General features: G+C 39.8%; 1 protein-coding gene across 3 annotated transcripts in view; it reads right to left on the reverse strand.

Moving 5' to 3' along the window:
* Positions 1 to 11,008: 11,008 nt before the first annotated feature.
* Positions 11,009 to 26,349, reverse strand: part of LOC125233239 (protein tweety-like) — a 190,455-nt gene continuing 175,114 nt past the window's right edge. For 2 of the 3 annotated variants that reach the window (XM_048139159.1, XM_048139158.1), the window contains 10 exons: positions 26,130 to 26,273; positions 25,346 to 25,558; positions 24,517 to 24,645; positions 23,791 to 23,928; positions 22,414 to 22,558; positions 21,538 to 21,683; positions 20,017 to 20,114; positions 18,905 to 19,060; positions 14,236 to 14,441; positions 11,010 to 11,290 (listed from right to left, as the gene is read on the reverse strand). In XM_048139159.1, the coding sequence (XP_047995116.1) occupies positions 14,276 to 14,441; positions 18,905 to 19,060; positions 20,017 to 20,114; positions 21,538 to 21,683; positions 22,414 to 22,558; positions 23,791 to 23,928; positions 24,517 to 24,645; positions 25,346 to 25,558; positions 26,130 to 26,273 (1,335 nt within the window). In that variant the 3' untranslated portion in view covers positions 11,010 to 11,290; positions 14,236 to 14,275. Of the gene's footprint in view, positions 11,291 to 14,235; positions 14,442 to 18,904; positions 19,061 to 20,016; positions 20,115 to 21,537; positions 21,684 to 22,413; positions 22,559 to 23,790; positions 23,929 to 24,516; positions 24,646 to 25,345; positions 25,559 to 26,129; positions 26,274 to 26,349 lie in introns of all 3 variants that reach the window. The other variant, XM_048139160.1, reaches the window with a different exon arrangement.

Consider the following 26,349-nt stretch of genomic DNA (forward strand, 5'->3'; position numbering starts at 1 on the left):
CGATCCGATATCGGATGTCCGCAGGATTTCAAAGGCAGGCGTCTTCAGTGTATAGGATATTGATCCTACATTCGGCACCGGATCGGATAATGTGAAAACGCACTTAGGGTCTTGAGACCCGCACTCTGAAGTTGCGATAAGGCACTTGAGGCATCCTCGGAGCCGCGATATCGGGTGATGGCTGTGATTGACGTTTTGTGTAACTTCTTCTGATAAGCTGGGGCTTTATTGATTGGGCTCACAGAACTTAATTTAGATAGAAGAAACAAATTCATATATTTGTATAGGGGCCGAGCGTGTCAAATTTTGTACTGAAGTTGATTCTTGCCTGTAATTTTAAATATGTCTCAGGCTCTTGATTGTTCATAATTTTTGTTTTGTTGCAATTGAATATCACGTAACGAGGCATTTTTTATGTTTTGGTCAACTTACAAAAATTGACGCCCGAAAGCTGCAAGCTGCGAGTAAAGACGGACAACTCAGTGGATTTCACTGAGTTCATTTGACACGCTAAGTAGATACGAGTACGTTTGCTTGATCTATGGTATATATGACATCTGTGATTGGGCTATAGCAGTAGGAAAGGGTATTGTGATAGTTAGTGTTCATAATGTTTTAGAACTGGGGTGTTTCAAAACATAAATATTATAGAGACATTGCAATGTACTATCAGCTGCAAAAGCGCATGGAGAAAATATGAATGAATTCATTCATAAAATCGCCATGCACTTTTGCAGCTGATAGTACAAGGGGGCAAAGTTGTTGTTTAACCGCTGCTCCTCCTTGCTGTCCTTTCCTTTTTCCTTTTTGCTGTGTAAGTGTGTACTTATATTTAACACAGCAAAAGGGAGTGTACTAGTTTCTAATGGGGTGGCAACGCGCATGTGACACTCTTTGAGTTGCAGGCGTGCATAGGTTACGGTGACCGCTTTCCATCAGGCGGACCGTATGCTTGTTTGCCACCGACGTAGTATATAAAAAAACGGCACGTGCCAATATTGATACCCGAGCAAGCGTAAGATTCAAATATTGCACCGCGAGCGTAGTAGCGGTTCATAATCTAAAAAATATTGAGCGTTGCGAGGGTTTCAAGTCAGGTAGGTTAAACAAACTTTGCCACCGAACAACACATTTTTTTTTTACCTTATCTACTAACACCAGGCAGACATGTACCACCAGGTCGAGCGATAGATAAATGGTAAAAGATCAGGACGTCCCTATCGCACTATTACTAAGTGCGAATAGAGCGATAGGGACGGTCAGATGTCTTATCATTTATCGCGCGACCATACTTGCCTGCAATGAATTCAAAATCATCAATAAAATGTCAATTCTTCAAGCCAGGTTCGGGCATCAAATTAAAATTTAGTATGAAATTCTTGCCCTCTTGTAAATAAAATTCAATTTTGCTATTCGCTTTCGAACAAGAGATCCTTTATTAGTGGTGTGGTGAAAAATAATATGTTTAGTTAAAGATGTCTAGTGATTAAAACAAGTTTATATTTTTATCCATTTATTATAATTCTTTGTAAACTCATACACTTGATCTATTCAACCACTTATCATCGTTAAACACGCCGTTACATCACGAAATGAGACTTATCTACAAAAACCTACGCACAATAATATATTAGACCACAGTATTAGACAAATACCTTAAAGTTTGGCAATTAATTTGTTTTTACAGTTATTTTCCATTGATATAAAATCACAAGTTAAAATTCCTCTCTACGCTTATTTCGACATTTCGACCTTAGTCGAAATATCAAAAGCGATCAATTTTTTTGATTTTCCTTCTTCTTGAAGCATTCCATGAAATAGTCTAGCATTGTCCCGTAAAAAGTGAATTTTCTGTAAATTGGTTGGTGTAAGAGGATAATTTTCTAACGGTGCTGTTACACGGGCAATACAATTGCCAGCAATCTACATACCATTGCCGCGTTTGTTAAATACGTACCAACTAACTATGGAGCAAACGCGGCAATGGTATGTAAATTGCTTGGAATTGTGTTTCCCGTGTAAGAGCATCGTAAGGAAAAGTGCAGAATTATGCACAGAAAATTATTAATAAAGTTCTTGAACGATTCTTTTTCTTGAAAAGGCGTAAAATTGAGCCTGGGTGTTTGTTGTGGTCGTAGATCTGTACTCGTACCTTCTAAGCTCCTTGTGGGTTGTGAAATGGAAACGTACGTTGAAGGTGCCTCGGTGATAGGTGTAGGGCGTAAGCCGTGCAGTTTTAATTTCAGTTGTAAAATATTTTCTTCAGTTGTATGTCGCTGTTCTATCTCCGATTCTAAATTTTCTGATTGAGCTTCTATTTCACTTTGAATTGTATCGAATTTCTTCTCATAATTTTCTAAACTTGACAGTCTCTGACTTACTTCGAAATCGGACGTAGGTTGAATCTGTTGTAATTGTGTTTGTAGCTTAGTTAATTGTCCGCGTATAGACGCCCGTAGACGAATAAGGCGTTCTGTTTCGTCCGCCATCGTCGCCAATTTATTACATAATAAAATAGAAACATGTACGTTATTCAATCATAACAATATATTTTCAATTGAGTGACAAGCAAAATATGTCAACAATGTCAACAACAGTAACTAGGCAATAAGTATGAGAAGGTTTGATAGTTAGTTTATGACAATATCACTTTTGTACCGACAGCCCATGGATGCTCCTTTATCATTCTGTATTTTCAATAAACTATATCTAATACATTACAATGCGTATAATAAATACATAGTATGTCGAGCGCACCATAATTGACTTGAAAAAGCAAACCAACGTTATTTAAAAAGAAATAACCAATACTAAAATCAGATTAATTTTCATCAATAAATTATATGCACAATCATCCAAAATGAGATTTTAATCAACAAAAATATGGCACTCAATTTTATAGACATCGGCAGTGTCGTTTTTAAATATAATGCAAAATAAAATGTACTATGGTAACTATTATAGTTTCAATGTCTCTACATAGGAAATAAAATAGATAATTTCAAATTAGAAAAGTAATCTAGTAACCACAGAGTTGACAGATAGACTAAGGTAAGGTCGTTTAAGAGAAAATTGAATTCCATGGAGAGATTTCGCAAGAACACAATAATATCGAATTTTCATGCTTACGCATATCTTTCAAGTATATCCAAACTATCCAAGCATGTGGATATGGAAAGTCTAAGGGGGGCCGAGTCAAATGGGTTATACATACAACAATCACGCCTGTATCCCATAAAGGGATAGGCAGAACATGCACATGAAACCACTAAAGGTTCAGTGCCACTCTTGGCAAATAAGGGGTTGAAAGAAAACGAAACTGTGACATTGCAGTGACAGGTTGCCAGCCTCTCGCCTATGCCACAATTTAAAATGGGTTTAAAATGGGTTATACAGAACAAAAATGCAAACTCGAGCGTAGCGAGTGCGAAAATTAGTAGCACAATTGAGGTTGTGTAATATGTATCATACAGAGAAAGTAAAAATTGGGAGAGTTTTCTATCAGCAACGATTCAAATTTTGATGACTCGGTCGAGCTTTAAGAGGGCGTTTTAAGCCCCCCTGAACCCTCCCCCCTTATATGCGTCCCTTATATGTGTTTATCATCAAAAAGTCACGCTTTCATTTCGTGAAATCAGTTTTGTCTTACAGTGTATACTATATCTCTGCCTATCTGTCGATTCTGTACTAGTAACAAATATTACAACTATTTATTAGATAGTTACTGTGATAAATATTGTGCAGTAATTACATGTAAACGGTGTAACTTATCAGATAGGTATTGCATTCAGATCCAGAATGCTTAGATTATACGCGGCAGTCGATGAGTGTACGGCATGAGCGAGCGGTGAGCGGAGCGATAAGCGACAGCGTGCAATGTGGGCACCGTCATACGTTTTCATTTGTTTGAAACCATCGCACGCTTACGCTTCACGCTTCGCTCAGGCGTCTCAATCCGTACACGAAGTAATGGTAAATGGTTCATATCTTGACCATGCTTCTTACTATCCTCAATGCATGAAATGTGAATGTGTTTAGTTAAAACGTTCCACTTTGTCGGTTATCATTAAGGCGAGAATTACTTGAATCTTTATATGAATAAACTGACAAAGCGCCTTTATAGCAATCGACAAAGTGGGACGTTTTCCCGTGCGTGTCTCACAAATTATAAAGAAGAAAATGAGATAAGATTCGTTTAAACTGTAAAACTAAATTAACAAACATTGTGAAGTTGGAAATAGAACATGTAACAGTTATAATTATAATGTGATTGGCAAATAGTTCAGTTAGTAAGTTAAATTAGATGTCTTAATAAAGAGTTACTCATAAATAATGTAAACATATTTTTAAATTAAAGGAAAAATGGAAAAATTCACACCTCCGGCAGGACTCGAACCTGCGACCGACCTTTGGCCTTGCCGGGGCCATGTTCCTTTCCTTCCTTTCCCTTTTTTTCCTTTCCTTCCTTCTTTTCCTTTTTTTTCCTTTAATTTAAAAATATGTAATATCGCTCGCAGACGTTTCTGCATGATAAAAAAAAACAAATTTAAATAATATAAAATTAACCCTTCACGACTGTCGTCATAATCTTAGAATTTTAACAAGAGTACAGCTTTTTACAAAAACACGCGCCTGCCAGTTTAGAAAAAATAAATTAAAAAGAAACAGCTAGATTATAATATTAACAAAAGGTAGAGAAAATCATAGACAATGTCTAGCAGGATTGTATTTTTGAAATAAACCGCATAAAATCCATGTTGAAATATGTCAAAGACGGTCATACCGCATGAAATCGTATGCCAAAGTAAAAAAGTTCACTTATCACCATCGTCATCAAACTTCCATCAAATTTTAGTAAGTAAGTTCAAGTCCCGGGCGAGGTAAGCGATTTTTAGAAAATCTTTGAATACAGTTTTGTTTCTTTTTAAAAATAAAAGAATGTGTTCTTTAAGTAAAAAGAGTCAGGTTAAGGCACTGGTCCCACCGCGAGCTAGTAAGCTATGAGCTACCGGCTATAAAAAACGAACAAAAGATCCCGTGTAAATAAAAGAGACACGGCGATGTTTATAGTTACTCGCCCAGAGCTATCAAAACCGCCGTGTCTCTTTTTATTGCACGGGGTGCTTATCTTTTGTTGGTTTTTATAGCTTACTAACTCGCGGTAGGACCAGTGCCTATGGATTTAGGTTTTTTCACTCCAGGGGCCGACTTACATATCTTTCCACCCTGTATACTTCGTAATGACGTTTGTTTAGTGTAGTTCAACAAATTTTCGACGACAACAACGTACAAGGCGAAGTCTGCAATATCTTTTTGTAGCAGAAAGCACCTTGTACGTTGTAATTTTTTGAAAACAAATAATTGCAGATTGTACCCTATACGCATACGTTGTTGTCGTCGATTAATATGCGATATGACCATCCTCAAACCTATATTTTAAGCTTAACCTTACTCTTAGCACTAATTAAATTAAATTATGCATTATCTTTGGCGATTACACTGCTTGCGGTACCGTGAAACTTATTAAAAAAAAGATCTTAAAAAATGTACTAAACTCGTTGTAAAGTCTCACAAAATTCTCTATTAATACTGAAGTACAAAACATTTCCGCTCTGTAAGTGGTACCTTTTCACTTAGAACTACACTTTAATAGTTAATAAGACTATACATTAGAAAGGTGACCAGGAAATCGGTTTTACTGTTAAAGTATAAATTATACAAAACATGTTTTTGACAGCTCAGCGCCATCTTGTTTTTTTTTTTACCTTGTACTTATCTTAAATAGGTTACTTACTCGTAACTTACTATTAGTAAGTATTTTTCTCTTTATTGTATAGTAAAGAGAAATGCACCAATAATGACTAAACTGCAACTTCCAAGAGCTTAGTCATTAGGGTACCTAGCCAACGTCACATCGTGTACGCTTTATAAGCGTATCTTAGCTATCCACAGATATAGGAAGTAAGGAGAACGGACATGCCGGGCGTTGTATAGGCTCCTAGTCAAATCAGCTTCTTTTTAAGAACTGTCAAAACGAATTTGAACGACTTGCTCATATGGAATTTATATGAAGTCGAATTGAGTGACGTCACGGTCAACTTAGTTACTTTATATATTTGTAAGTACCTGACTTATTAAATAGAAATTGGAATTAGAAATAACTTCTATCCATGTTTTTCTTATAATTATCTGATGCTTTATTTCGTTCATGGTATAAAATATTTTATTCTAACTTCAGTCAAGTTCCCTATTGACGCTTGTCGCAAGTTCTTAAACCCAAACATTTGTAGATGACACTCCTACTCCTTGTAAATATAACCGAGATAAATACAACACAATCTAGATGTTAAATTGGGAGCCCACTCAGCATATTGCCACGGCATGCCGAAGCGCTCATTTTCAGATCAGTCTCAGTACAAGGTGTACTGACATTGACTGAACTAGTGACAAATACGAACGTTTCCGGAAAAATACGAAGGAAACCCTTTTCGCACTACATCTGTAACAACTGCTAACCGCTAGTGTTATATGCTCTGTGTAGCTATCGCCTATCGCTCTTCTGTAGTGGAGCGACAGAGACAGACTGTGTTCCGATCGCCACGTAGCGTCAACGATTGTCCCTTTGGCTAGGCCGGCAGTTATAAATCGTATTATTCATAATGACGCGCCGGTTTGTCAAAACTAACCTGAAATAGCTTGACAATACGAGTCATATGACGCGTCTCTGTGAAAAACGATTTAGAAATGATAACTTAAACACTTACAAATTAAGACTAATCAAAAATGATAGTCAAAATTGTTCTAACATTTCATGATCACATTTCTTTAAATATTATTATTAATTGTGGTGTTACAGCGATTAGCAGTACGTTTGTCTTAAATATCATCCGATCCTACTTTGTCACATAACAGTTCATTTTGAACCTTATTTACAGAAGGTCAAAAATTCCCACCCTCAAGATGGAATGTTCATTTATTTCGATTAAACGTTAAATTAAAAATCTACGTTAAGATTAAGAGGACTACGTTTATATATTTACAAAATGTTTGCTTCGTTTCCAGTCCTTATTGAGCTGACTAATCACCTATACTTTCCAATCTTTTATCCTTTAATAGTACATTGCGCAACAAGGGGCGTAAGTTAAATATTGCAAAAGAGACCATGTTTCAATCGCGACAGCTTCCGGAGCGATTTAGAGACTCCAGTTAACAATATTTTGACGACCCTGTGTAATTCGTTACAATCAATGTTTTTAATTACACTTGCAACAAAAGACGTAAAAGACTAAAACTAAAGTAAATTATGGTACTACAAATTTCATTCTCCTGGAGGCCTAGCACATGATGGCCGCGGGAGTATGTCGCCGCGAGATAGACTACCCGTCCTATGTCATTAATACAGTTAGAAGAAGACGTGGCATCTATCTCGCGGCGACATACTCCCGCGGCCATCATGTGCTAGGCCTACTGGAAAAAGCTTTTTCTATAACTCCCGCAACGCCTGCGTGCAACTGCATATATACTAATCAAGTGTGAAAAGAACATAACTTACAGCATTACTTTTACAATAAATAAATATTGGGGAAACCTTACACAGATCAACTTAGCCCCAAACTAAACAAAGCTTCTACTATGGCTTGTACATTAAGATAAAAACTTGGAAAACTAGGTAAAGTTGGATAACGGAGCATCATTAGAGGTTCTAGGGTATCAAATATACAAGTCGATAAAATGTCCACACACTACAGTAACTTCAAGTCGTATAGTACAGTTATATACATGTTAAGACAAGTTCCTACAGGCTTCAAGCCTTGCTAACGCTGTTTCGGCATTTTTACACGAATTTCAAATATAATCTGGTTTGAAATCGTTTTTGCGATGAATTAAGTTTCTTAACACATTCACTGATAAACCAAAAATAGCGCACTACTCCAGCCAGTCGGGCTATTTATGCTTCCAATTTTATCACTTATCCACGTGGATAAGACATCTGTCACTCTCACACTGACATACTTGCCAGGACGTGACGGATGCTTTATCCACATAGATAAGTGATAAAATTGGAAGCATAATACGTCAGCAGGCCGGCTATTATGCTTTCAATTTATCACTTATCTGCGTGGATAAAGCATCAGCCACGTTCTGCCGGCGTATCATGCTTCTAATTTTATCACATATCCACGGAGATAAGACATCTGTCACGCTTTGGCAAGTATGTCAGTGTGAGAGTGACAGTTGTCCTATCCACGTGGATAAGTGATAAAATAGGAAGCATATTAGCCGGGCTGCCGGCGTATCATGCTTCTAATTTTATCACTTATCCACGTGGATAAGACTTCTGTCACGCTTTGGCAAGTATGTCAGTGTGAGAGTGACAGATGTCTTATCCACGTGGATAAGTGATAAAATTGGAAGCATGATACGCCGGCGACGTGAAGGATGCTTTATCCACGTAGATAAGTGATAAAATTGGAAGTATAATACCGCGGCAGGCAAGCACGGTCGCGTAATAAACGATACATACGCAGGTCGCCCTTTTAGCACTATTTGTGAGTGCGATAGGGACCGATGCGATAAATATCCCACTAGCACAGTATAATAAACAGTACCTACTATCGTACAGTATGGCCACTCCCGCTCCCCGCTGAAAGTGCCACCCACCCCTTCTCGGTTACCTCACAGTTACCGCCTGTCAAAAACACGAACAGTCGACCTGTCATATTTCACTCATACAAGCGTAGTACGCGTTCACCTACACGATCTAAGACTGTGTGCTAGAAATGCGCCTCTTTCAATATATTTGATCGCCAGTGTCCGAGGTGTGCCACTAGTGGGCTACGTCCGCAGAAACCGATCTGTCATCTTGTATAGCGACCACCCGTCTAGCGGGTTGTCGGGCATCTAAGCAAAGTTCCCCAGCGCCCACCAGGCGGGTACTGGCAGTGGATGTGTTAAGCATTGTTGAGTCCCGTTGCATTTGAAATTCGCACAAAAAAATCCTATTACAGCCACTATGAGTTGCCAAGTGTAACTCCCTACTGTTTGGCATCTTTCTAGCACTTCCGCTAAAAAGCGTCTAAATACCAACAAACAAGATTCAATATCCGTCGTCTTAACCAGTTGCTTACAACTATTGAGCGAAAACCGATTCAAAAACACACAGTCAGACAAGAGAGGACTCTTGAGAAATTTTTGTATTTTTCCTTTTTTTTAATAAGAAAGTTTTCAAAAAATTATGTTATTGGTCGATACACTTTACTGGCACAGCCTTTTTGTGGACATGATCAAATTATACGAGAAAAAGTATAGTTTTTTTTTACCAAAAATCATTCTAAGCTATGAAAAACCAGTAAAAACAATAGGCCTTCTCCAAAGTGGTATAAACCGCATCAAAATTTTGTTAAATATTTGTGCTATTAAAAAAATCTCTTAACTAACGTTTTTAATAAATTAACGCCGTTCAGAAACACACATTAGACCATACATTTATTATTCCTTGAGATTTGAGCATCCTTACTAAATAGTCTCCATTGTCAACAACACAAATTACAATTATTGCATGCTTATGGCAAGAAAAACCGCTTCGTTATGGTTCTAATAAGATATCATTTAAATTTAGTCACTCTACTAAACGTTTTTAAAATTTAGTTAAATACGTGACGAAAAGAATACTGACCGTTAACGAGCAGTTGGATAAAAATGTCACATTTATTTGGAAAATTCATTAAGTATTCGCGACTACCGTATTTAATCTAAAAACACGGGGTCTTAAAGTCTTTATAATTTAGTACCAACTTTCACTCGTAGCGCTGTCAACGCTTCCCGAACGTTCGAAATTTGAAAATCGAAGTCCGAATTGCACTATGAGAGGGTGATACGCGTCGTTCGCACCTCGTGAGATAGGGATTCGATAGGCGGCGGCACGCGGCGAAGCTTAGAGTCCAAGGTCAACCGAAGGTCAGGGCACACACCTTCGGGGTCAAGGTCAGGGTTTAGAGCTCGGTGACAGCGTAGAGGTCGCGGTGGTCCTGCTGCTGCGGGCGGTCGGGGCGGCGGCGGTGCGTGGTGCCCGTGTTGGGCGTCGGCTGCTGGCGCCGCGGTCGCTGGAGCGATCTGTGAGAATAAAACAACAGTTGTGATGATTTTTAACAACTTTTGTAGAACAGCTTGCGTTTTTGCGCACGAGTCCATACATCTAAAGTGACTTCATACTCAAGTATTGTTGTATCAGGGCATTTTCAGAATTTAGGTTGGGGGATTAGCGTAAGTCGTTAACAAAAACTAACTCCCTGTCAGTTTTGTGACGACAATTAAGCATAAAATATGTCTAAAAATTTACTTTTTTCACATTCTGGATGTAGATTATCGCTTAAAGTTTACCTATGTAACTAACACAAAAACAATATTTTTATTGAAATTTCATGCTTAATTATCGTCACAAAACTGACAGTGAGTTAATTTTTGTTAACAACTTACGCTAATCGTAGTGTCCCAGATTCTGAAAATGCCCATCAACTTTTTTTTTAATACTACGTCGGTAGCAAACAAGCGTACGGCCCGCCTGATGGAAAGCGGTCACCGTAACCTATGGACGCCTGCAACTCAAAGAGTGTCACATGCGCGTTTCCACCCCATTAGAAACTTGTATACTCCCTTTCGCTGTGTTAAGTACACAGTAAAAAGGAGTGTACAAGTTCCAAGGAGGGTTCGGGTTGCCGACGACTCAAAGGACAATATACGGTACAAATTAGTTCCGTAAGACAAGTTCTCCGGTCATCAGCACACCGCACCCTCGTTGAGCTCTGGCAGCCTTAGCCTTGAGTTAGTTCGCGCTAGAGTGTAAATTGTGCTAAAGAAGCTTAATGTCGTACATTTAATTCTTACCTGTATTCTAGCGCGGCGGCCGACAGCGGCTGCGGCTCCGTCCGCCGCGGCGGGCGCACCGTAGCATATTTATCCTGCTCCCGAGGCAATTCTCTCTGCTCGCGAGGGTCTCTCTGCTCGCGAGGGTCTCTCTGCTCGCGAGGGTCTCTCTGCTCGCGAGGATCTCTCTGCTCGCGAGGGTCTCTCTGCTCGCGAGGGTCTCTCTGGTCGCGTTGGTCTCTGGGCTCGCGGGGGAGTTCCCTGGGTAGCTGCGGGCGGGGCGGGGGCGGGTGCGGGTGGAGGCGGGGGTGCGGGGTGAAGGTGGCGAGCGGCGGCTGGGGCGCGGCGGGGCGCAGGCGCGGCGCGCGCGGCCCGAACGAGGCGTACTTAGGGTCGAAGCGGTTCAGGGCGGTGCGGCTGGCCTGACCTGGAATACCGAAAACATATCCATTATTGAAACGGACGAATCGATTACTCTTTGATGGCCTACCCAAACCTATCGAGACGGAATCGCTTCTATCGTCGTCGTCGTCGCTGAATGCATGCGTACATACTAGGGATGTACCGACTAGTGATTTGGCCGACTAGGCCGACTACCGACTAGTCGGCGCTTGGGTGGCCGATTAGTCGGCTAGTCGGCCAGAACATAATTATCGACTAATTTCACCAGAATAATTGAAATGTCATTTTTTGGGTTCTATCGCGCTTTTCATATTTTGTTCAGGTTCAAATGTCTATGATAATAGTTATACAAATTTTTAATTTTTTAGCTTAAAATACATAGTGGTCCTGCCTATAAAACCGATAGTCTTAGGTAGGTCATTAATTACTGTGATGATTACAGATATTTATTATTTTGACGACCGGTCTAGCTCAGTCGGTAGTGACCCTGCCTGCTGAGCCGCGGTCCTGGGTTCGAATCCCGTAAGGGCATTTATTTGTGTGATGAGCACAGATATTTGTTCCTGAGTCATGGATGTTTTCTATGTATATAAGTATGTATTTATCTATTTAAGTATGTATATCGTCGCTTAGCACCCATAGTACAAGCTTTGCTTAGTTTGGGGCTAAGTTGATCTGTGTAAGGTGTCCCCAATATTTATTTTATTTATTTATTTATTTGACTAACAAAGGCATAACGAATACGTACATAATAGAGGTACGACCATAAATTACCGATAATTTATTTTTGTACTATTTTCCTATCACTTATCAAATGCCGACTAATCGCCGACTACAAAATGTGGCCTGATAGTCGGCTTTCGCGACTAGTCGGCACATACCTAGTACATACGCAAGTTTATACTAACGAACTATTTTTGAGCGATAGAGCCGATTCTGCAACGATAGGTTTGGGGAAACTCTAAGACTTAGAGACTATTTATCATCATGAGAAGACCTCCTGGCAATCACACCGGAAGCAAGGGATTGGCTACTTAAATTGGATGTTAAATTGTAATCTTACTATATATGCATGTATAATAATTTAAATTTTAACAGGAATAAAGCCATACGACATAATAATAATCATGAGAAGACAAAAATTAAACCTTCAAAGCGCATTGAATTCCACGTTTATTAGAATGATTCACAGCTTCGCGATCAAAGTGGAATTTTACTTTTGTTTTTATATTGCTAACATAGAGCCCAATAATTACAAGTGTTATAGGTTAGTCGTAGTCGTATTTGGCACAATAAATAATTGTCTTCTGTAGTATTTGACATAAAAAAAAAACAATATTTATAGATTTTGGGTATTAAAAGTGTATGATGATGACTACGTATTTTCGATTAAAAAAGTTATAATTTTTTATTTAATTTGGCCACCGAAAACGCTATCAGCGATGAAGTAACGTCTTTGAATTCGAACCTTACTGCATGTCAAAACAGTCACTGACATATTGAACTTTATGCCTTCATACTTAATAAAACCGCCTTCAAAAATGAGCGCGTTACAAAACACGGAGAAACTAAAAAGCAAAAAATAATAAACCTTTGAATTCAGATTTCTTATCGGATTGCAATAATCTAAACATCCATATTATAAACAAATCAATTATTTTTGTAGTCGGTACCAGACCTGTTCATCGCCTTGCTATTCCTGTTTGCACCACCCAACCATACGCAGGCTGGTACCGACTCCAAAAATAATTGATTTGTTTATAATTTGGATGTTTAGATTATTGCAATCCGATAAGAAATCTGAATTCAAAGGTTTATTATTTTTTGCTTTTTAGTTTCTCCGTGTTTTGTAACGCGCTCATTTTTGAAGGCGGTTTTATTTTTTGTTAAAAAGTTTATTTATTTGTTGATTTTTAGTGGTTCCTATTGATATTTTATGTATCAGTCCGAATATATGTACAGTAGTGAAAGAATTATCCTTTAACTCCTAACCATTGAGGAGTTGATCTTCCATCATCAGCTCAGCCACATAAAGTTATCACCATCAGGCGTAAATACTGGTGTACCTTTGAAAAATACACTAGAAACATTACATGTGCCTATAACATTTGAGGAGTTCCCTCGATTTCTCCAAGATCCCATCATCAGACCCCGACTTGGTGCCAATGGGACCATCTCGGGGTTATACCTGATCAAATGAAAAAAAAATTTTGAAAATCGGTCCATGATTCTCGGAGATATCGAATAACATACATACAAAAAAAAAATATTCAGTCGAATTGAGAACCTCCTCCTTTTTTGAAGTCGGTTAAAAAGTCAGAAAATGTTGTTTTCGAGTAGAATGACCTGCACAGAAAATCTATAGATTAACATTACTGTGTTGTTTTCGCCTGATTACGTAAAATCATACTTTAAAAATATTTTTTACTGTTTCTAAGTCATAATAAAATATGGTAATATTTTATTTCGGTTAATTGGACAGTACCTACTTAAATGATTAAGTCAGACTATCAAAAAGGGTCAAGTAGCCTATTGGCTACAAAAAAATCTAGTACATTTACCAATAAAACGTATCGCCATCGCCATAATAATAAAAAAAGTCGTTATTCTTAAGCATCTTGCCTTGCTTGTAGAGTGTGGCGTAAAGTTTGTACGCTAACATCGTCTTAAAGCCAGAGTGTCGCCCGCCCTTTAAGTTTATTTTAATTCCGCGGTTGAAACTACTAAGATCAACTTCAATTCCCAATTCGAGTTCTTACCCTTGTTAAGTTCGGTGTTGAGCGCGCCGCCGGGCCTATCTCAGTAGAAGTCGTTGCTCTCAAGCGTCTTGCACTGCTTGCTGAGCGTGGCGTATTTGCCGTTGTTCCCCGTGCGGCCCAGATTTAAGTTTTTGCACTGACTTCAAATCAAGAGCGACTAGTTACTTTGATTCCACGGTGTTACTTTAATTCCACGGTTGGAGCAACTCACCCTTGTTAAGTTCGGTGTTGAGCGCGCCGCCGGGCCTATCTCAGTAGAAGTCGTTGCTCTCGAGCGTCTTGCACTGCTTGCTGAGCGTTGCGTATTTGCCGTTGTGCGGCGCGCGGCCGAGCGTGTGCGACCCGCCGAGCGACTCCGCGCCCATAGAGCTGCTCGCGCCGCGACCGAGCGTCGCGCTGCCGGACATACGCGATCTGCTGTTGGACAACATTTTAACATTAGTTTTGTTTTTACGTTTTTAGGGCCGGTCGCATCGACCACCTTTAACAGACACATCATCGTCACGCGACAGAAGTCTATGGAACTTCCCATACGATAAAATTTTACGAACACTTTAACGGTGACAGACGGTTTGATGCAACCGGCCCTTAATACATCAAGTACGGATAGAGTGACTAACGAACGAGTTTTGCAGTAAATAAAGAGGTCGAGATTTTAAAATCAGTTAAAAAACGCAAACTACAGTATCTACTGATGTGCCGACGGAAAGTTTCCAAAATTCTGAAATTTTCATATAGGAAACCTTCAGAAACTTTCCATACTTTGTATGGATGGAAACTTTCCATTTCATAAATTTAATTCCCTTTATTTTTCGTAAAAGTTTCGTGAATTTTTCAAGAAATTTAAGATTTTTTTGGAAAGTTTCCGCAACTTGCACATCACTAAATTCATGAGAAACGAGAAGTATGAACTCCTTCAACTCATAATCCAGGGAAAGATCCAAGGGAAACGATCATCCGGACGACGACGTAACTCCTGGCTCAAAAATCTACGAACATGGTTTAATCAAACCACTCGCTCATTATTCCGCGCGGCTGTATCTAAAGTCCGTATAGCCCTTATGATAGCCAACCTCCGGTAGGAGATGGCACTGGAAGAAGTAAAAGAATACACCAAGTGAAATATAGGCGGAAAATGTAGTTGCAAACAATACTGTCGCCCGGGTACGTTGCACAAATGCTCACGATAATATAGTAGCTATCTATCTCTATCGCTCTTGCATATTGACGCGACAGAGCCAGACTGCATTTCTGTCGGCGTCTAGCGTCGACGATTGCCATTCGGCTACGCCGCCTGAAGAGGAATGGTGCTTGTTCCTTTCCGGGACCTGAGGTCGGCTGCAGGCGGAGCTACCACCATTTACACTGGTCAAAAAGAGAAATAAAAAAACAAAGTGTGATGTAAAGCTGCATTTTTGGTATGTTATTTGGGGTCCTTGGGGGAATGTAGGACTATATTTTGCAAGCAAAAAAATGGTGTGCTAACTTCGTAATTAAAAAAAAAAGTAAAAAATCAGACTTTTTTGGTTTTTGCCGTTTTATTAAAAAATTATGCATTTTTGGTCAAAAGTCGCTTTGTAATGTTGAAAGCGCATTAAATTCCAAACAGTTTGACATCTTTTTTATCAATGTCCGTCAAATATTTTTTGAGATATGAAGCGTCAAAAAAAGAGCATTTTTCCCCTTTCTATGAAAATATTCGTTTTGCTAATATTTTGAGACAGATATCAGCAAAACAACTCAGGCTATTACATAAATTGTAAAATAAAAATATAGAAAATTTCAATAAGACCAAAAGAGTGCCAGTTATTTAAAAAAATAGGAATATATCATAAGTCTAGTACCTATAACAGGATCAGAAATGGACTATCTAATAGAAATATGGGGATCTGCAGCTAAATCCAACTTAAAAACCCTACAACGCGCTCAAAATAAAATTGTGAAATTATTATTTAATTATAAGCATCTTACACCAAGTAGTACCATATACAAAGAAACTAAAATATTAAACCTTTCGCAAACATATATTTATAAAACGTGCATATTAATAAGAAAAATAATAAATAAAAATATACATAGTCACATAACCTTCACAAAACGATCAGAAGTGCAAAAGAGACTCACTAGGCAAGCAAATAATATTATTTTACGTCCACCTCGAACAATGTATGGAAAAAATAATATAATTTACGAAGGGGCTCAGCTGTACAATAAATTGCCTAAGGACATTAAAGACGCTAAATCATTAAAGGTTTTTAAAAAAACATTAAAACATTATATATTAATGAAATAAATAAAAGGTACACCAAATATATTATAATTATTAATGAATAATAAATAAATTGATAAATAAATGCCAAATAAAATATAAATATATCGAATATAAATTAATATTTGAATATAATATAACTATTAATACGGATTGATTTATTCCCCATTCCCCAATCATACTTAGCATGATTAATAACATTTTTGTAAGACCTAGTCAATTCGAATATTTAAAATAGTAGTAGCTGTACTCGATACATCATATAATTATATTACAAATATTTTAATATAAAAATGAATTATGAAATAAAGCATGCACGACCGCTAATTAACTAATGTTTAAAGTCCCAGTTTAACTGGCCCAATACTTGTTTGTTGCACTGAGCATGTTACCATGATTGCTTAAGTAGTCACTCGCAGTTTTGCATGCTACCCTCTCTTACCTAGATATAAGCAATAATATTATGTTTTCTCAGTAAGTGATTTATTATGTAAATCTTATGAGAATAAAAATATCTTAAACCATATTTACAGGAGGCGTAGCGGAGAACGAATTATTATTATTTGGGGGCTGTTCAAGTATTACTCAGACACATATTTGCGTACTTATATCAAATCAACATTTATTTAGTAAGTTAAGTTTACGGTCAGAAAGACCTCAGGCTCGCCGCTTGGCGGAAAAAAATATTTACGAGTAGAAAACCCTCATTAATTGAATCAGATTGTTCCGAAATTGTTCTTGTACGGACTGGTTTTTAAAGCATATCACTGAGGGTCAATAACATCGATGCAATCTCACGAGCGTTGTCGTGGACGTGATCATAGTATTCTCCGTTTAACGAAATATCAGTACATAGTATGTGTTGTATTCCACGCGCAGGTCTCTCACCGCCGCGCAGGTGTAGTCGTACCATAACTCGACAGTATACACGCTTGTACAAAAACTGAGGAACAGCTGTCTTTTTACGCTGTCACTACATTTGGCGAATCTTCTAGCCAACATGTTTGCCCTTACTGCGGTGGCTCGCCTCTGCCTTTCTATGTCCTCCTGGTCTTTAAACTGGAGAACAAGATGTGGCCAAGATATTTGACTTCGTGTACTCTCCGCAATTGAACTCCATCAAGCAAAACTGCAAGTACTGGTCAAAGCCTGCGACAGCCCATCCATGTACACGCTGAAGAGAGCCGGAGACATACTGCCTCCTTGTCTCACGCCACAGTTTAGCCCGCTGGCTGTGGACAGAGTTGACTTCCATCTTACTACGTTCTTCTGCTGGGAATACCACTTCTCCAGTATCTTAATAATTGGCGTGGGCGCTTTCCGTTCCCGTAGTTTATTCCACAGCAATTGGTGGTCAAATACAACTCAAGTGGACTTTCTATCACTACAGGAGTTGTGCCATCGAGATGCAGAACCAGGAAAATGTAACTAATTCTGTTTTATTTTTCTAATTTACTAAACTTCAAAATTTTACTGTATTTTATTTCTTCATTAGTAATAGTCAAATCGATGCAAAGTTAGCTTAGACATTTTTTTCAGATAAACGGATATCAAAGAAAGTAAGATCGAATAGATAGCACTTTCAACCTAAAACTTTTAGCGTAAACTATTTTACCTTAACCAATCTACCAGACTCTTGGCTTCTCTATTTATAGATTTTTTTTGTTTACCAAAGTAACTATTCGTCTTACTGACCTTTATTTGCACTAAAACTAAAGCAAAATAAATTTTATACAATGTTATATTGCAATATATATCATATCATGAAGTATTTTGCAGATATTTGTCTAAAAATATTGGCAAAACGCTACATTTTATAAATGCGTCAAAAAGTAACCTTTTTTGACGCTTCATATCTCGAAAACTATTTGACGGACATTGATAAAAAAAAGATGTCAAACTGTTTGAAATTTAATGCGCTTTCAACATTACACAGCAATTTTTGACCAAAAACGCATAGTTTTTTTAATAAAAAAATAAAAACCAAAAAAAGTCCGATTTTTTTACTTTTTTTTTTTTTAATTACGAAGTTAGCACACTTTTTTTTGCTTGCAAAATATAGTCTTATATTCCCCCAAGGACTCCAAATAACATACCAAAAATCCAGCTTTACATCACACTTTGTTTTTTTAGCCGATTTTCATGTAAGATTTGACCGGTGTAATTTGAGACGAACGGCGGTGCCTGCTCCTCGCCACTGCCCGCTCGTCTGGATTGCTACCTACTAGTCACCTTCTGCAGACGGTGTAGACATAGTAGGGCACATACGCTTTGACAGACTAGATGATGAGGTACCTGGGTCGCTGATCCAAGTCACACAGTTGTACTGCGGCGCTGTAGCTGGGTTGCTTTCCGTTGGGGAAGGGTGCGGGGCGCGGCAGCGTGCGACTAAAAATGCCTCCTCCTTGAGATGCACCTCGGTAGTGCCAGCTTGTCTCGATTGAGACAGTGCAGGTACTGCAGACGGTGCAGATATAGCCCACATGATTTTTGACGCGGATTCTGTCAAAACCCTTGTGTGTGCATGTGACATTGTGGGCACCCATGCAGTTTTGACAGAATCTGGCGACTCTGCTAACACTTACAGATAATGATGAGATTGATGAGGTACCTGGGTCGCTGATCCAAGTCACACAGTTGTACCGCGGCGCTGTAGCTGGGTGGCTTTCCGTTGGGGAAGGGCGCGGGGCGCGGCAGCGTGCGACTGCAGGCGCTGCTTCCACCACTTGAGAGGAACGGCGCCTGTTCTTCGCCAGTACCCGCTTGTCTGGAAGCAGAAGTGTATGATTAGTAAATGTTTTACTTATCGATATTCTACCTAAAATACTTAGTGAGATGCCAGAGGACGTAAGACTAAAGTACATATCTTAATGGAAAACATATAAAAAAAATATTGTCATTGTTTTGGTCTCTTTATTTTAATGTATAATTTTAACTAACTACATAACTAGTTGCGAAAGCGACTGCCATCTGACCTTCCAACCCAAAGGGTAACTGAGTAATTCCCGAAAAGTTTGTACATTTGGATCACGTCTCCGATTTTGATAAAAATTGGTAGGCTGATAGAGTCCATGATTCTGAGCAAGATCCACTAGGTTTCCCAAAATGTCCCAGGTAGTTTGTATGAAACCTTCCTTTTTTGTTACCAGATTTCTATACATTTTCGGTAACAAAAAAGGAAAGTTTCATACAAACTGCTTGGGACATTTTGGGAAACCTAGTGGATCATGTTCAGCATCATGGACTCTATCATCCTACCAATTTTTATCAAAATCAGAGACGTGATCCAAATGTACAAACTTTTCGGGAATTGCTGAACTAGGCCTTATTGGAATTAGTCCGGTTTCCTAACGATGTTTTCCTTCACCGAAAAGCGACTGGCAAATATCAAATGACGTTTCGCACATAAGTTCCGAAAAACTCATTGGTGCTAGCCGCGGTTCGAACCCGTGACCTCCGGATTGAAATTCACACGCTCTTACCGTGTCCTATCGTGGCCTAGCCACCAGCGCTTCTTAGGATGCCATTGCCAAATATATATATCGGCACTACTTTGAAAAAAACTTGTATCTTCTTCTGTCAATGAAGAGAAAAATGTATTAAGTATGTATGGAATGCAAATAGACTTATTACGTTTTGTCTTTGAGGAGCAGTGTGAGATACGAGATTTTTTCAAAGTAGTGACTATATACCTCTATAGAGAGAATAAAAAGCAATACATACTTAGTGTTAATGTAGATCCAGGCATGCGAGTCGACAAGAACGATGGCGGTGAATAGGAATCCAGCTGCAATGGCCGCCACCAGCTGGAGAGATAACGCCTGGAAAAATATGATCACATATAACTTTAGGTACAGGTGAAGGAGGTACTGGATTTGATTTGAGTTTTTTCTACTCTGTTATTCGTCATTTACAGTGTCGTGCATAAATCTTTAAACCCTACTTAAAAAATACCAGCCCCCGACCGGCGCCCCGCGCACCCACGCATACGTTATAACTCTTAAAGCATTGTTAGGAAGCCTTTAATGGATATAGCGGGGGCGCGGGGGAGTGCGAGCGACAGGTTGAGTGCAGGAACAGAGGAGAGGCAAGTCAAAATACAGGAAACAGTGCGAATTTCACGAAAGTTATTCTAGAAAACTATGAAAAAGTAAGTGCATGGTCGTAGAAAAAGTATTGCAACGCAATATCGCAATGCAACGGTGTTTAACTGAGTCAAAAAATACTCGTGGCGTCTTAATTAACAATTTTCGGCTTTGCCTCAAATTGTTACTTACGTCACTCGTATTTTTTGACCTCACTTAAACGCCAGTTGCATAAAATACTATTCTATCATCGATAGAGCTATCAACATACAGTGCGATTAAAATCAGTTAACGATTCGGCTTTTACCCTTCGGCTTCAGGTCTTATCGAGATCGCATAAGTGCGAGCAACACACTCTCAGAATCTTATGAAGGGACTTAGATGCTAAACCTATCTTAACAATGTTACCAGTAAGGTTACTAGTGCGTGCTCTATTTCGCCTGTTTCAGTTCAGAGAGCTATATGTATATGTCAACCCTTCTTCCTCCTACCCTTATCCCCCGTTTTGTGGGATGTGGAGCCGGTACAACATGTTCCTCTTCCATTCTCCTTTATCTTTCGTCATCTCAACACTCACATCTTTCTTTCTCATATCCTCTTTCACACAATCTATCCAGCTACCTATATGTCACCTATCGACCACGAATACCTGTCTTGTACTCCCCCGTGTTATGCTAGGTTTACACGGGCTTAGTATTTATCATTAGTATAAGTGATTAGAGGCTAGTCAGCAATGTCACAAGTGGCAAGTAGCCATCTACACATGGATGTTAGACAATAGTGTTAGTTACAAGATATTGCAATGGTAACGAAGTAAACTAAACACTGAAAAGTGACAAGTATTAGTCATTTTTTTGTCGCCGATAGATACTTGTTGTTTAGTAAATAGGACTCACTTCTATTCACTTGCACTCGCAGTTGCACTAATACTAAGCACTTGTACAATGTGTTTAGACGCATGTGACAAGTATTAAGTGACACGCACTAAGCATTAGCTACTAAAATAAATAAAAATTACTTATTTTCAGATAACCAAGATCCATACATTGTTAGTTAAACAGAACACTTAAAAACTATATTAGTAAACTACCTAACTAAATACCTAAAATAAGTCCGTGTAACTAAGCCCGTGTAAGCCCAGCTTTACTCTGTTAGTTACCTGTAGCCCCGCGTCGCAGGCGGCGCGTGCGCCGGCCACGAAGTACGCGCGCGCCATCCGGCACTCCAGCGCGCCACTCAGCGACACTAGAGCGCGCTCCGCTTCGCCTGTTCCTGCGCCGAGAGCTCCTAATGCTGGTTGGAGCGCTGAAAATATACAGTCATGATTAGTGGACATGATAAAAAAGATCTACTAGCTTCAGTGCGCGGCGGAAGGGTCCTGGATTTTCCCCCGGCTACCTTCCCCACACACGGTCCGTTTGCTCTTACGGCCCAAAAAGCCAAAGAGTCCAAGTCAGGTTTAAAAAAAAAACAGTTAGCTCATTGAGTAAACAGAAATTGTCGGAAGACAGAAATTGGGATCACAAAGTGTACTTACTTAAAAAGGCAAAATTTTATGATCAACAATGAACAAAAATAAATCTCATGTCGAAGGCGTCAAAGCTCATATCTCACAGCAAAAAGTAAACTGAAATGCTGTAAAGAAAATAACGATGAGTGCATACGTAAACGTAAGGAATGTGATGTGTTATGACGATCAATTTTATTGTGACTGTGTTTTGTAATAGTACATTGTGCAACAAGGGGAGGAAGTTGAATATTACTAACGAGAGTAAGTTAAATCGCGACGGCTTATTCGGCCGGAGCGATTTAAAGACTCGAATTAGTAATATTCATTCATACTCCCCGAGTTACACACAATGTTTTTCATCACACTCGCAATGTAAAAAATATGTAAATAGATGTAAAAAAAAGTTAAGAATGGTACAAGAAATTTAATTATTCCCTTGGGAGAACGATTTTTCTATAACTCACGCTCCGCCTGCGTGCAATAGCACATTTAAAGTGCGGGTGTGATGAAAAACGTTTTACTTACCAGGATCGTTAAAAAGTTGCGGCGCGCCGCGCGACAGAATAGCCAATGCCTGGCGGACAGCCACCACGGCGCGTTGGGCGTTACGCAGCTCGGCTGTCAAGATGTTTTCGCGAGACACTTTGCACGACAAGTAGTAGTGCACCATCTGGAATAAACAAAGAAATGGAGTGAGTATTGATTACATCAATATACAGATGTAGTGCAGAATGTTTATTAAGTTGAAGAAATGTATACAATAGGCTAGTTTCCTATACTTAAAATTAAATATTTTAAGCAGTGCACGGAATAAAGCATCGCCTAATTAGAAGAAAAATATGGACAGTAGTTATGTTTAACCATAATTTATATTTATTAAGTCAAGGAAAAAGATAAATGAATTGACCGTGACGTCACTCCTCAGTATTTCATAGTAATTCCATATTAGCAAATCGTTTTGACAGTTCATAAAAAGAAGCTGATCTGACTAGTACGAAACTAGCCTATTATATTTATGAATTCGACTACAAGAAGTCATCCTCCTTGCGATCTCCCGGCGTTTGCCACGACTTATGGGGGCCTGGGAGCCTAGTTTTAAGAAAGCGACTGCCATCTGCCCTCCAATCCAAACGGTAACTAGGCCTTATTGGTCCGGTTTCCTCACGAAGTTTTATTTCACCGAAAAGCGACTGGCGAATATCAAATGACATTTCGCACATAAGCTCCGAAAAATTCATTGGTATGAGCCGAGATTTGAACCCGCGACCTCCGGATTGAAAGTCACACGCTCTTATCGCTAGTCCACCAGCGTTTCTCGACTGCAGAAGAGTATTGAAATCGAAGTAAGATACTTATGAAGTGAAGTTATTATACAAATCTGATATTCATGTCTTCTTTTTAACCCCAGACGCAAAAACGACGGGGTGTTATAAGTTTGACGTGTCTGTCTGTCTGTCTGTTTATATGTCTGTCTGTCTGTGTGTGTCTGTGGCATCGTAGCTCCCGAACGAATGAACCTATTTAGATTTAGTTTTTTTTGTCTAAAAGCTGAGTCAGTCGGGAGTGTTCTTAGCCACGTTTCATGAAAATCGGTCTACTATTTCGCAGTCGGGGGTTTTTTCAAAATTTTAATTATGTGGTTAGGTTATAGAACTATGGCACTGGTCCCACCGCGAGCTAGTAAGCTATGAGCTATCGGCTATAAAACGAACAAATGATAATCACTTCCGTGTAAACAAAAGAGACACGGCGATGTTTATAGTTACTCGCCCAGCGGTGAGCTATCAAAATCGCCGTGTCTCCTTTATTTGCACGGGAGTGCTTATCTTTTGTTCGCTTTTATTCCCGATAGCTCATAGCCTACAAGCTCGCAGTGGGCCTATTGGTAAGTAGATTACTCACGTCCAGCGGCAGCCTGTGGGGCGCGTAGTTCGCCAGCGCCGAGGCCGGGTCCTGGCAGGCGTCGGCCGCGGCCACGGCGCCGGCCGTCAGCAGCGCGCCGGCCAGCCAGCATGCCACTAGGGCACCAAGGGCTCCCACCTGAAACGTAAGATCATCGTCAGTTTAAGCTTGTGTTAAAAAAAACCTCAAGGCTTCGTCAAAGGCATAAGGTGAGCATGATTCAACGCGACAACCGCCCATACACGCTGGCATTATAATAAAGGTAGCTTACTCGTAGTAGTGGTACTCGAGCACACTGGGTTTTGTTTATTTGTTTAGTTCAAATTTATTTGCATGAAATAATATATTGTTTTGTAATTTTTGCATGCTCAGTTGTGAGTAGAGTACCTACACTGTACCACATACACCCACTGTATTCTGGCAAATAAATACTTTGTATCTTGTACCTTGGTACTAGTTACTTCGCAGCACGAAGCGGGCATTCTATAAATACGCAGTGGACCAACAGAGCGCCTCCCACTCATGGTCGCAAGAATGATTGAATGGTTTTGTATTGGTAAGATATATTACAACCGCGCCTTGTACCAAATACAGTTCAGTTAGAGCCTAATATTTGCTTGATTCACATCCTTCCCCACGCCCTCCGTACATGGCGACCGTGACAGGACCCGAACTTGCAATCTTCGGATTCTGATTCCGTCGCAATACGCTTTAGGTGTAACTTACGCAGAGCAGCAAGAGAGCGCGCCGCGAGCGTCGAGCAGCGGCCGCCAGCAGAGCAACGCAGACTACACCTCCGCAACACCAGCCCGCCATGCCGCCGGCCCAGCGAGCGGCCTCCCACACCCATGCTCGCTGAAATTATAAAAGCATTTCATCACCAGTTTGATACTATAGGATACATAAACCTTTTAAGAAAAGAATATATTTTTGCACCATTGTTCTCCCTAAATAATCAGCGGCCGACGCAACAACGAAGGCGTTGCTGTCAAAGTAGACGACACTAGTCCCCAACACTGTTTGATTGAATCCCGACGCCTCCAACATCTCAGCAAGTTAACGACTTTTTATTGAGCTATCTTCAAAGTTTTACGCAATTTAAACCTAAAGATAAATTAAATCATAACTGCTGTGTGCTGTTAGACTGTGTGCCTCATGAAATTGTCTACTGAAGACTCAACAACACAAGCATTGTTCCTCAAAGTAGACAGCGCTCGCAGTAAGGAGATGGAGATCATCTCGTCCAACGCTTTAGCAAGAACTTCTTAATAAATAAATATTATAGGACATTCTTACACAGATTGACTGAGGTAAGCTCAAGAAGGCTTGTGTTGTGGGTACTCAGAAAACGATATATATATAATATATAAATACATACTTATATACATAGAAAACATCCATGACTCAGGAACAAATATATGTGCTCATCACACAAATAAATGCCCTTACCGGGATTCGAACCCGGGACCGCGGCGTAGCAGGCAGGCTCACTACCGACTGCGCCAGACCGGTCGTCAAAGCCAATAAAGCCATCTTGGATTTTTAGCCAACGAACCTTCATGAAAGCGTCCAAATTTAACTGCGCCAGTGGCCTCCTCAGATTATCAGCCGCCGACGCAGCTGCAGAGGCGTTGTTCCTCAGAGTGGACAGCGCTCGCAGTAATGTTCCCAACGCTGTTTGGTTGGAAACGGGCGCGTCCAACGCGTCGGCGAGGCGCGCGAGCGGCGCACGGGCGCGGGATCCCATCGCTTCCTCCAGGATACTGGACTGTGGACGAAGAAACACAAAGGTAAGTAATAGGCTACTTGCCTCCTAGTCAAAACAGCTTCTTTTTAAGAATTGTCAAAACGAATTTGAACGACTTGCTAAAATGGAATTATACCGCCCGCTGTTTTAACAATAAATAAATATTAAATCTCCGTTCACTTTGCCATTGATGACAGGAAAGCAGTAAGGATCAGAAATACCCGTAAAAAATGAAATGAAATGGACGAGCTGCTGGTTTGAGCTGGAGCGAGCGTGGCGCGAGCTCGTGAAGGCCCTTTGCACCTCTGGGGTGCCTAAGGACTACAACAGCAACCACAAACTAGCTTCGGTAGCTTGAATGAACCATAACATTTTGCAGGCCAGGCCGAGCCACAAATCCGGCATTACAAACTTGTTCTTAATATTTAGTGTAGATTCCGTCCTGTGCACTCTAGGAACTGTTATGTTCTGGTAATTTGTTTATGCATTAGGAGGCAAACGAGCATACAGGTCGCCTGATGGTAAGAGATTACTGCCGCCCATGGACACCGGAAACACTAAAAGACCTGGAGGTCATTACTGAAGAATTTACCTGGTTTTTCACGGTGTTCACCAGCGCCGCGAGCTGGTTGCCAGCCTGGATGCTCTGCAGCATGGCATTGTGAAGGTCATCGTTTCCGAACAGACCCACGCCTATCGCCATGCAGCAGAGTACAGATAGGATCATCAGGGTTATCTGAAAGACAGAGGAATAGGATAAAGATTTAAACAGTCATCAGTGACCGTATGATGGTCGTGTTTATTGCCTGTTG

Source organism: Leguminivora glycinivorella, chromosome 14, assembly GCF_023078275.1.
Source record: "Leguminivora glycinivorella isolate SPB_JAAS2020 chromosome 14, LegGlyc_1.1, whole genome shotgun sequence".
In the NCBI taxonomy this organism is placed as follows: Eukaryota; Metazoa; Arthropoda; class Insecta; order Lepidoptera; family Tortricidae; genus Leguminivora; species Leguminivora glycinivorella.